Source organism: Asparagus officinalis, chromosome 1 (genome assembly GCF_001876935.1).
Source record: "Asparagus officinalis chromosome 1, Aspof.V1, whole genome shotgun sequence".
Taxonomy (NCBI): domain Eukaryota; kingdom Viridiplantae; phylum Streptophyta; class Magnoliopsida; order Asparagales; family Asparagaceae; genus Asparagus; species Asparagus officinalis.
In genome coordinates, this window is record NC_033794.1 from 101,412,737 (window position 1) to 101,425,503 (window position 12,767).

At 39.5% G+C, this 12,767-nt stretch overlaps 1 protein-coding gene across 1 annotated transcript; it reads left to right on the forward strand.

Moving 5' to 3' along the window:
• LOC109838310 (protein FAR1-RELATED SEQUENCE 5-like) lies at positions 8,880-11,174 on the forward strand. Its single transcript, XM_020406764.1, has 2 exons — positions 8,880-9,392; positions 10,113-11,174. Exons 1-2 carry the CDS (start codon positions 8,880-8,882, stop codon positions 11,172-11,174), a joined length of 1,575 nt encoding a protein of 524 aa, XP_020262353.1.

Genomic DNA, 12,767 nt, shown 5'->3' on the forward strand with positions numbered 1-12,767 from the left:
AGGATATTCCTTCATGTTGAATCTCAGCGAGTTCAACACGATTGTTAATCAACTCATCTCAGTCGACATCACGTTTGATGATGAAGAGCAGGCCCTACTGATACTATTGTAGTTACCAGATAGTTAGGCAGGTTGCAAGACTATAATTAGCAACTCGACAGGGAAGGAGAAGTTGAAGCTGAGCGAGGTTATTAGTATGATTATATCCGATGAGGTTAGAAGAAAATTGTTTGAATCAAAAGATTCAGGTTCAGACCTAAATCTCGAGCAGAGAGGCCGAAGCTATAAGAAGGGTAACCAGAACAGGAATCGGTTGAAGTCAAATAAGAAAAGGTCAATCTCGAAGGTTAGGCCTATCAAAGGGAAGTGTTAGAATTGTGGTCGGGAGGACCATATGTCTTCAGTTTGCAAAATGCCAAAGAAGGATACGAATGAGCAGGAGGCTCATATCGTGCAAGATGCCTTGATCCATGCTATGGATAGCGACACTGATTCTTAGGTTATTGATTCAGAAGCCTCATTCCATGCCACTGCTAATAAGAAGCTTCTTCAGAACTATGTAGTAGTGGAATTTGGGAAAGTGTACTTAGGAGACAACGAGCCTTGCAGTATTGTTGGAAGAGGAGATGTGAAGATTTAGATGAAGGGCTCTAAGTGGTGTCTGAAGAACGTCAGACATGTACTGAAGCTGAAGAGAAATCTTGTTTCAGTCGGCCAGCTTAGAGCAGAAGGCTATGTTTCAACATTCACCAGTGATTCGTGGAAGATCTTTGTAGGCTTTCTAAAAATTACTGTAGATAACTGATCCTCATCAAACACCAATAATGGAAGTTACAATTTGATGGCTTCCAGAAGGCTATAATCTAAAAACTTTTACGTAGATTGATGAATGTTATAATCTGATGACCTTTACAATAACCGATAAAAGCTCTAATTTAACAGCCTTCACAATCAACATCGGGAGTTACACTCTGATGACTCTCATATTTTCAAGGAGCCAAGACGAAGGTTATAAGATGACGATCTTTGCAGATGCTCTAGCAAAAGAGACTACAAATTGATGGTCTCTTAAAAAAAAATGTAGATATCTCTCAAACCATAAGGAATTTGGCTAAACGGATGGGAGCAAGTCAACATAGTCGATTTTTATATATAATTCGTCCAATTCTGGCTTACAGTTTAAAAGTTATGATATGTTCTTCAAAGCAAGTTATGTTCTGAAGCCTGTCTGCAAGACTGGGCTTCGCCTGAATATTGGACTTCGCTTGAAACTTACCAAGCTTGCTTGAAGCTTGCCCCTGCGTTCCAGAGTCAAGATGTAGAGTCCATCTCGGTGTCCCAATAACACAACGTAGAGTTCATCGCTGTGTTTTGGAACCAAACGTAGGGTTCATTGTTGTGTTCCAGACTCAAAACGCATAGCTCATTGCTGCGTATTCAGGCTCAAAAGAAGAGCCCAACTTTGTGTCCCAGTTCCAGAATGCAGAGTTTGTGACAAAACACGGACTTTTACATTTGACTGGTTCAAACAAAACCTGAACGGTTTCAAAAACGTTTTTCCATTTAATGGGGATGGTTACACCCCATAAACTCTCATTAAGGAGAGATTTAAGGGGACGGTTACACCCCAAAAACCCTCATTAAGGAGCAAATCAAGAGGGCAGTTACATCCCTTAATCTCCTATAAATAGCTAAAATTTAGCTTAATTAGGACCGGGTTCTTTAGAGAGGAATTTCTAGAGAATTGAGATCGACAATTATTTCTTGGAGCATCTTCGGATCTTGGAGGGCATGGAGCATCATAAAGATCCATTCTGGGAGCTTTTTTTGGCTTGTGGATTATTTTTGATCTAATTAAAAAGGATTAATTTCCTTTTCTCGGATCTACCCTTTCATAGAGTTTCAAACTCGAACTGAGTTCTTAAACAGATAAACTCATTAAGAGTTATTCTTAAACTTGCCACGCAAGTTCTCCTCAACATCAAGTCAAGAGGAAAATACCATGCTCCAACGAGGTGAAGCGTTCGGATTGTTAACGGAAAGCAAACTCGACACGAACATCGAGGGAGGTATTCCATCGACACTAAGAAGAACCAAGGTTAAATAAAGGGAAGGATCTCCGTCGATCTTTCTCTCTTTTATAAATTGGGAACCCGAGATAAGAAGACTATAATTTCTTTTTCTAAGTTTGTTAGAAAGAGATTACATTGAGAGAATTGTAACCCAATCTTTTTCTAAGTCTGTTAGAGGGAATAATACAAATTCAATTCTCTAATTTTCTTCTTTCAATTTTCCCGTCAAACAATCTCCAACAGTACTATGGTGGTTGCTCATGGTAACAAAACAAGAATTCTCTACCTTACTTCACATGCGAGTGACACCCTCGTAATTGTAGCTCGCAAGGGGAGTATAGATATGTGGCACAAACAGGTTGGCACACTTAAGTGAGAAGGTTATGAAGATTCTACATGCACAAGGAAAGCTATCCGGCATCGATTCAGTTGAAGTTGTTGTTGGCGAAGAATGCATCTACAGGAAGCAAAAAAGGGTCAGCTTTCAAAAGAGTGGAAGACCACTTAAAGCTCAGACGCTAGAGCTTGTCAATGTAGATGTTTGGGGTCTAGCTAGCGTGTTTTCTCTTGGGAGTTCGACGTACTATTTCACCTTTATCGATGATCACTCTAGGATGGTGTGGGTATACTTCATGAAGTACAAGTCAGAAGTGTTTGGGATCTTCAAGAAGTGGAAAGCCATGATAGAGAATGAGACAGATATAAAGGTAAACTGTCTGAGATCGGACAATGGTGGAGAATATAAGTTGGAGGAGTTCAAGAGGTTCTGTGCTCTGAACAGGATTCATTTAGAGAGAACTACTCCAGGGACACCACAACAGAATGGTGTTGCAAAGAGGATGAACAGAACATTGACAGAGCATGTGAGGAGCATACGACTACATGCAGCTCTACCTAAGACATTTTGGGTAGATGTGGTGCATACAGTAGCTTATTTGATTAATCATGGGTCATCAGTTCTATTGGATTTTGGGATTTTAGAAGAGGTTTGGAGTGGCAAGAAGGTCAATCTATCTCACTTGATAGTCTTTGGTTGTGTGGCATATGTTCATATCAGTGGCCATTGTCAGGGACAAGCTAGAAGCTAAGTCTCAGAAGTGTACATTCATTGTATATGGTATTGATGAGTTCGGATATCGTCTGTGGGAAGATACGAATAGGAAGATCATCAGGAGTAGAGATATCATATTTAATAAAGTGGTGATGTACAAGGATAGGGACAATGTCAAGGATAGCCAAAGTAGTGTGAGCAGCACTAAGTATGCAGATGGATCTGAGTACATGGATTTAGAGGAACTTCCAGATAGGGGAGACAAAGTCAGTTCTGACCGAAGAACGGAGGAGACTCCAGGTACAGAGACTACTACTTAGGGCGAGGTGCTTAGGAGGTCATCCAGGGTGCCCAAACCGAATCCTAGATTTCTTTTGTCGCTAGATTATTTGCTTTGGATAGATGGTGGTGAACCGGAGTGGTACGAGGAGGCAATGCAAGATAGTGAATCTCCATAGTGGGAGCATTCAATTCTAGTAGAAATGGATTCTCTACACTCAAACGATACATGAGAGTTAGCCCAGTTACCTACACAGGAGAAATCCTTACATGACTAGTGGGTCTACCGGGTCAAGTAGGAGAGTGATAAAAGCAAGAAGTACAAGGCCAGATTAGTTGTGAAAGAATTCAAATAGTGGGAAGGAGTGGATTATTCGGAGATATTTTATCCCGTCATGAAGCTTACAACCAGCAGACTGGTGTTAATCTTAGTAACTGCTGAAAATCTCTACCTTGAGTAGTTGGATGTAAAGACTGCCTTTCTTCATGATGACTTGGATGAAGAAATCTACATGAAACAACCTTCTGGCTTTATAGAAAAAGGAAAGGAAGAGATGGTGTGTAGGCTCAAGAAGAGCTAGTACGGTTTAAAATAAGATCCTAGACAGTGGTATAAGAAGTTTGATAACTTCTCGCAGAGCAATGGCTATAGAAGATGCAATTCAAATCATTGTTGCTACTTCAAGAGGTTCGAGTCCAGCTATATTGTATTATTGTTATATGTAGATGACATGTTGGTTGCAGGACCATGTTTAGAGGGGTTAAACAAATTGAAGGAGCAGTTAACGAAGGAGTTTGCTATGAAGGATCTAGGTGCAGCAAAGCAAATTCTTGGGATATGAATCAGTCGAGATGAAACTGAAGGGATGTTAAAGTTGAGTCAAACTGAATATATTGAGAAGATACTTCAGTGATTTAATATATAGAATGCTAAGCCTGTTGGCACGCTCCTTGGAACTTAGTTCAAGTTATCTGAGGAGCAATCGCCCAAGACGGATGTAGAGAAGGAGCACATGAGTAGAGTGCCATATTCATTAGCCATTGGTAGTCTTATGTATGCGATAGATTGCACGAGGTCGGATATCGCTCATGTAGTAGGAATTGTTAGCAGGTTTGCAAGCAATCCAGGGTAGCAGTATTAGGAGGCCGTGAAGTGGATATTGTGATACTTAAGAGGGACTATGGATATGCCACTTTGTTTTGGGAGAGAGGAGTTTGTACTGTCGGGATACGTGGATGCAGATTTCACCGGTGATCATAATACGAGGCGAAGTACCATGTGGTATGTTTATACCTTAATATAAATGGCAGTGAGCTGCATCTAATTTTTGCAGAAGATAGTAACATTGTCTACGACTGAGGCAGAGTATGTCGCAGTGACTGAAGCTAATAATGAGATGATTTGGTCAATTAGGTGCCTAGAAGAGTTGGGTTTGAAGCAGGGAAACGAAGTTCTTTATTGTGATAGCCAAAGTGCTATACATCTTGCCAAGAATCTAGTATGTCATACCAGAATGAAGCACATTGACGTACGTTACCACTTCATACGCTCGCTGATAGAGGACAGGAAGTTACAGTTGGAGAAGATTTTGGGGAGTCAAAATTCTGTAAATATGTTGACAAAAGTAGTGACCATCGAGAAACTAGAGTTGTACGCAACTTCAGTTGGCCTTCACATGTAGGAAATGAAGGCGGAGCCACACTAGGAGGAGGTGGGATCACCGAGATTGATATTGATTGAAGACAGAATATTTTCGGTGAGGAGAAGATGCTTGCAAAGATGACGAGAGTTCGGAAGAGCTTCACGCTGATTGTGGTTTGGTCTTCAAGCTGGAGATTAGTTGGTTTTGGATGTGTGAAGACCGAAACCTAAAAATAAATCAATAGCAAAAAAAGCCACTGTTCAGTCGACCAAAGAGAATATCAGTCGACTAACGAAACCCTCTGCAATTATGAAAAGTTTCTGCTCGGTCGACCAATACTTATCAGTCGATTGATATGAGCTCATCAATCGACCGATGGGAGTTACCAGTCGACCGATAATGTGCACAAGCAGTGCACAAGAAGTAACTGTTCTCATCAGTTGACTGACGCAGTGCATCAGTTGACTGACGCAGAGCATCAGTCGACTGATGTCGGGTTTTCCAGCTTTTCGGGTTCGGGTTGGATAATATTTTGGGCTAGGTTTCATATATACAAACCTTAAACATTTTATGGTTTGTAATACATGAAAAAAGATGGTTTTGAGAGCACTTTGAGATCAGAGGTCTTAGAGAGAGAGTGGTCGTTTGCAGACATTGTAATCTTTATCAATATTCAAGGAATTTTCTAGTGTGCCTCCAAAGGACGTATGCACGTTTGTCGAACCTCATTAAATCTAGTGTTCTCACTTTGTTTTTTCTTTCCTGCATGTTTTTTGTATTTTCTGTGATTTCTTGCTTGCTATACTTTTTTCACAAGATCCAGAAGAGCATGGGTTGTCGTTTGTTGCAACCCCAACATTACAAACCACACATATATATACTACTACAATGACTCATAAATTTCCTAGCAAAGACTCTTGAATTTCCAACAACATTCATGCATCTACATATTCATGTATTTGACTCCTCAAACAAATAAATTATCATCTCAATTCCCCAAGGTAATTCAATCAAGTTTATTTTCAACATTCTCCCTTAAACTTGATACTTCAATCATGCCAAGCTTGTCTCGCAATAAAGTAAACATTACATGCTTCAATGACTTAGTAAATATGTCAGCCACCTAATCTTGTGATTTCACGAACTCAATCTCAACCTTCTTGTTCTTTACTTGATTGCGGATAAAATGATATCGAATATCAATATTTTTGCTCCTTTCATGAAACATTGAATTTTTTAAAAAGTGCAATAGCTGACTTGCTGTCAACACAATTTTTGTCGGTTCTTCTTGTCCGAACTGAAGATATTTGAGCAAGTTTCTTAGCCAAAGTGCATGAGTGATACCCGATGATGCAGCAATATATTCAACTTCACAAGTTGAAAGACTGACTATCGGGTGCTTCTTTGAAGACCAAGTAAAGGCAGTATCACCGATAAAGAAAGTGTAACCAGTTGTACTCTTTCGATCATCAACATCTCTGGCCCAATCGCTATCAATGTACGCAACAAGTTTAAAGTTGTTAGAACTTGAATAAAACAAACCGAAATCTGTTGTACCTTTGATGTGCCGGAGAATCCTCTTTGCTACCAACAAGTGTGAATATTTCAGATCTTCCATGTATCTGCTCACGAGCGCAACACCATAGAGAATATCGGTCCTTGTGCAAGTTAGATAGCGAATACTACTAACCAAACTTTTGATATAAGTTGCATTAACTTTGCTTCCACCATCTTTCTTGGATAACTTAACTCGACATTCAACAGGAGTACTCACATGATTACTATTCTTTAAATCAAACTTATCAAGAATTGTCTATGCATATCCCTCCTGAGAGATAAAAATTCCATCCTGGCTTTGCTTCACCTCGATGCTAAGATAATAAGACATGATCATGTCATCTCGAACTCATGAACCATGGAGATTTTGAACTCCTCAAACATGAGTGGATTATTTCCAATAATGATTAAATCATCCATATACAATCATAGAATAAGAATATCGCCAGCTTCATTTACCTTAGTATATAAGGCATGCTCATAAGGACATTTAGAAAAATTATGAGCTTGTTAGTATTCATCAATTCTGCTATTTCAAGCTCTTGGTGCTTGTTTCAAGCCATAAAGTACTTTCTTTCAACTTCAACAACTTTGATTCTTCTCCTTTCTTGATATAACCAAGAGGTTGATCTACATAGACCTCCTCTTCAAGAACACCATTCAAAAATGTTGACTACACATCAAGTTAAAAGATTGACCATTTGTTCTGAGCTACAAAGGCAATAATCAGCCTTATAGTTTCAAGACGAGCTACTGGAGAGGATACATCGTCATAGTCAATTCCAGCTTTCTGCTTGTACCCTTTGGCAACTAACCTCACCTTGTGCCTCTCAACTTCTCCTTTTGCATTCTTCTTCTATTTGATCACCCATTTGACTTTAATTGCTTTCTTACCTTTTGGAAGTGTTGCAAGCTCCTAGGTATCATTCTTCTCAATAGCCTTTATCTCTTCATCCATGGTTGAACTACACTTTTGATCTTGAACCGCCTCTTCATAGTCTAAAGGCTCACAACCAGCAAATAAGCAAAATAATGTTAAATCATATTGATTTTCAGTTACCTCATACAACTACCTCAATCTCCTTAAATTTTGAGGCTGTGGACTCAATGATGATGAAGATGATTCTGAAGAAGTCATTGACTATTGTAATTAAGGTGTGATTGGTGATGATGTCATCAGTGATGATAGAGTGGATTTAAATGGAGTATGTGTTGGAGTATCTGTCCTGATCTCAGTTTCTTCGTTAATGAAAGTAATCGGGCTGGCACAAATTTCTCCCTTGCTCCAGTCCCATGATTTCTCTTTGTCTAATTGAACATCTCGGCTAATAATGAACTTCTTACTGTAAGGGTCATACATCTTGAAACCCTTGGTTCTTGAATCATAGCCGATGAATACATATGGAATACTCCTCTCATCGAGCTTATTCCTCTTCTGCACTAGAAAATGAGTATAGCCAATACTGTCGAACACCTTGAAATGGCTCACATTTGGTTTGTAACAAGTCCACGCTTCTTGCGGAGTAATATGACAGTACCCTAGAAGGGGGTGGATAGGGTATTTGCTAATCTAATCCAATATTAAAGCTGATTTAAAGCTTATTAATAATTATATCCTAGCAAGTATGATATTTAACAAATTATGAGAAAGGATATGTAATTAAAACAAGGGCGATATAAACATAGATAAATATGCAAATGAGATAGTGACAAATAACAATCACAAACACATAAAGTGGTCATGGAGTTCGGTCACTCTCAACCTACATCTCCGTTCCCCACACTCAAGGAGAATCTCTACTATCTCAAAAGATAACCACATAATCGGTTTTCAACGCTCACCGATAAATGTTTATAACACTCACAATGTAATCACATAATACACTCTCTACGTGTTGGCTTCTCACGTGTCGCTTTCCTCAAGTGCTCGGATTTACAATCTCTCCCTAAGCTTTACAACTGACGCCACTCCTCTTGGAATCAACTACATCTCTCACCAACCACTCCTCTCGGTGTACTTGTGTATTACAATGTGATCTCAACAACAAAGCTCAAATTAAAAATAGATTCGTTCTCTAATAAGATGATAACTCAATTAAGCTCACACTCAATGTATCACTCACCATAACCCAATTATATAAAGTATGAAATACTAAAAGCTCAATAGATGGTGTGTGTGATCAATGAGCAATAACAAAACTAAACTCAATATGAAATCTAGCTTAATGAAAAGATTAATCAACAAATATATATATATATATATATATATATATATATATGAAGAAATTAGGGTTTTCAACCCGAAATCGCCGCCGGAGCTCGCCGCCCCCGATCAGCGTCGCCGCCGGCTCAAGATCGCGAATTCGGTCGCCATCACCGACCCCCTCCTCCTCACCACCGCCCGAAAGCGCCGCCGCCCAAGCTCGGCCAAGCCCTCGACGTCCCCGTTCAGCGTCGCCGCCGTCCCCTTGCCCTAGCCATCACCTCCCCTCCTCCTCTCCAGCTCCCGAGATCGCCGCCGCTGAGCGTCGCCGCCGGGTCATCGCCGTCTACTCCTCCTCGCCATCGAGCTCAGCCCTCGTCATCAGCCACGCCTCCGACGGCATTCGAGCTCAGCCCTCAGGTTCATCGCCGCCTCCGGAGCTCGACCAAGCCCTCGGCGTCTGCCTCGCCATCACCTCCCCCCTCCTCTCCACCTCTCGAAATCGCCGCAGCCTGCGCTTGCCGTCCCCGCTCAGTGTTGCCGCCGGCTCATCTCACTTCGCCGCTGTCAAGCTCACCTCCACCGAGGTAAGGCATCAGGTCTAAATTAACGTGTTAGTTCTAACTGAAATGCATGTTAGCTAGCGGTAAGGCATCAGGTCTAAATTAACGTGTTAGTTCTAACTGAAATGCATGTTAGCTAGCTCTAAATTAAACTGTTAGTTTTAACTGAAATGCATGTTAATGCTACCGGGATGCATGTTAGCTCTAATGGAGATGATGTTAGTTCTATTACAAGGCATGTTAGTTCTAGTTGGCGTTCCTGTTAGATCTAGTCTATTTCATGATGGTTCTATCTTCCCTCATGCATATTCCTTGGATCTATCTTCTTCCTTTTAATTTCAGCTCATACATTACTTGGTTTGCAGCACTCACTCTATGGCTACGAGCCGGATAATTTAGAGCTATTTTTGCCATGTATTGTTAAATTGGATATAAACTTTAAATTTGGTTTAAACTATCGTAATGAAATTGTTTAGTGAAATTGAAAGATCAACTTGATGACGTTTTTTGAGCGATTTTGAACTTCTTATATGTGATAATTTGATAGCTTGTATAGACACTCCAACAATTCTCTCACGTGAGGCAACAATGGAAGAAGATAAAGGCTAGGACCATGATCTACTATCTACAACATGGCTTCCCTCTCAGGTGATAATATCTTATTGTTTATAGTGTACTACTAACTAATGACATATACCAAAATAGGTATCTTTTAGCATGAGTTTTGTTTCTCTATTTTTATAGGCATCCGAACATGAGGAGAATGGTGATGAGCTTATGGGCGTTGAAAATGGTGAAGATAATTTAAACAGCGTTGATCCATATATCGGAATGGAGTTCTCTACTCATGAGGAAGCTTATAATTTCTACAATGCATACGCCAGACTTAAGGGATTTGGTGTTCGCAAGGGTCACACAGCTTGGTCGAGAAAGAAAGATGCAATCCTATCTAGAATATTTGTATGTGACAAAGAAGGCTTTAAATCTTTAAAAGATAAAAGTGAAGATGGTCGGAATGTAATTCGAAAGTTTGATACAAGATGTGGATGTAACGCAAGGATGGTTATTGGACTTGATAGAAGCACTAAAAAGTGGGTGGTCCGAAAGTTAAACAGTAAGCATAATGGTCATCCATTAACCACCCCAACTCGGGTAAAGAAGCACTACTCACATCGGACACTTCATCGAGCTCAATCGACAAAAAGGTTGATAGATACTCTTGACAATCAAGGTTTACGGCCTTCTGCCATTTGTAAGGTTGTAGACGTTGCTCATGGCAATGAACAAGGCTCTCTCACTCAACAAGAATGCCAAGCACAACTTAGACTTAAACGAAGAAACAACGTCGGCCATGAGTGCGTGAACATAGTTCGTCAATTTCAAGAGAAAAAGGTATCTGATCCTCAATTTTACTTCGCACTTGATTTAGAAAATGATGGGACGATGAGAAGTGTTTTTTGGATGGATGGTAGGTCGAGGACTTCTTACTTGCAATTTGGAGATGTTGTTTGCTTTGATGTTACATATAGAACGAACAATTTAAAATTGCCGTTTGCACCATTTACGGGCGTTAACCATCATCGACAGTCTACTCTATTTGGGTGTGCGTTACTGGCCGATGAAACGGAGGAGACGTTTATATGGTTATTTAGCCAATGGTTAAAATGTATGTCGGGTATAGCACCAGTAACAATCATCACTGATCAAGATAAAGCTATGTGTGGTGCTATTCACAAAGTTTTTCCTAAAACTCGCCATCGCTTTTGTTCTTGGCACCTTCGTAGGAATGCCTTACAAAATCTTTAATCAATGCATAATGATTATGGTGAGGATGTTTCTTTAAAGTATAACAAATGGTATTGGAGTTAATCGGAAGAAAAATTTGAAAAGCGTTGGGAAGAAATGATGGACAAATATGGTGCAGATAAAAGGAGTTGGTTAGTAAATTTATACAATCATCGAGATCATTGGGCTCCAGTGTATCTTAAAGACACTTTTACTGCAGGAATGACATCTACTCAGCGGAGTGAGGGAATTAATGCTTTTTTTGATCATTTTGTGAATGTAAATACCGAGTTACATGATTTTGTTAAGCAGTATGATAATGCTGTCAGAGCTCGCCGAGCCGCTGAACTTGAGCAAGATTTTAAGTCCACAAACTCAGTTCCTACATTGATAATTGAACATCCCATTGAAAAACAAGCTCGGGAGAATTATACGAAGAATCTGTTTACTATCTTTCAGAAAGAACTCAAGGATAGTTACTCCATGCTTCATGAAAAGTTGTCGAAGGACGGCGCAAGTGCTACTTATGCCGTTTGGAATATAGATAGCGAGGCTTAAAGCAAGAAGATAGTAAAGCATCATGTTGTTTTCAATACATCCAAAGAAAAAAGAATTAAGTGCTCTTGTGCGAGATTTGAGATGGAAGGTATATTATGCAAACATAGCTTGCACATTTTAGTAAAGAAGCAAGTATTAGAAATTCCATCAAGATATATCATGCAACGATGGACAATTAAAGCAAGACATGTTGTTTGCGGAGTTGTTAAAAATTGTATTACAAATAGTGAAGACCAACTATCTATCATTAAACATTAGGCCCTTAGGAGTAGATGCATCAAGGCACTAGAAGATACATTGACTTAAAGTACACTTCATGATAAGTTTAGTGCTTTTTTAGACTCATTTTTTGAAGAAGTTGAGAATTCCAAGATTAAGAAGGAACATAACGACAATGGAAATGAGAGCAATGCCAGCAATAAGATGCCTACTTCATCCATACCCATCTCTATAGAGGAAGCAACTCAAATCACTATTCGTGATCCAGATAAGCCTGTTGCCACGAAGGGACGACCAGCACATGCTACTAGAATTAAGTCGGGAGTGGAGATAGCACAAGAAAAGAGTATAAAAAAACAAAGATTTTGTGGGTTTTGTAAGGGAAAAGGACATTATATAACGAGTTGTCCTTTAGCTAAGGTATTATACTTAATCTTGATTTAATATTTTTTCAATGTCTTTGCATTTGTCATGATAAAGTTGCAATTTTTTTTGTAGAACAAAAATGTTGCTCGTGGAGGTCGAGAAAGTTAACGGCATCGCCAAAACAAAGTTTACGGAGGGCCAAAACAAAGCATGTGTTTCGGTTGAATGTTCACAATTTGATTTATTCACTTTTCCCTTAAGATTTATGTATGTATGGATGATAATGTGGTTGTATGGATTAATCATGTATGGATGATAATTTGAATTAATTTTTTCCCCCAGAACAATGAGGAACAAAACAGTATTAAGTGGGTACAAAACGAGCAATTAGTGGGTACTAAACTTGAATAAGTGGGTACAAAAATAAAATCATGGCATTATTAGGTACAAAGCTTGATTAAGTGGGTACAA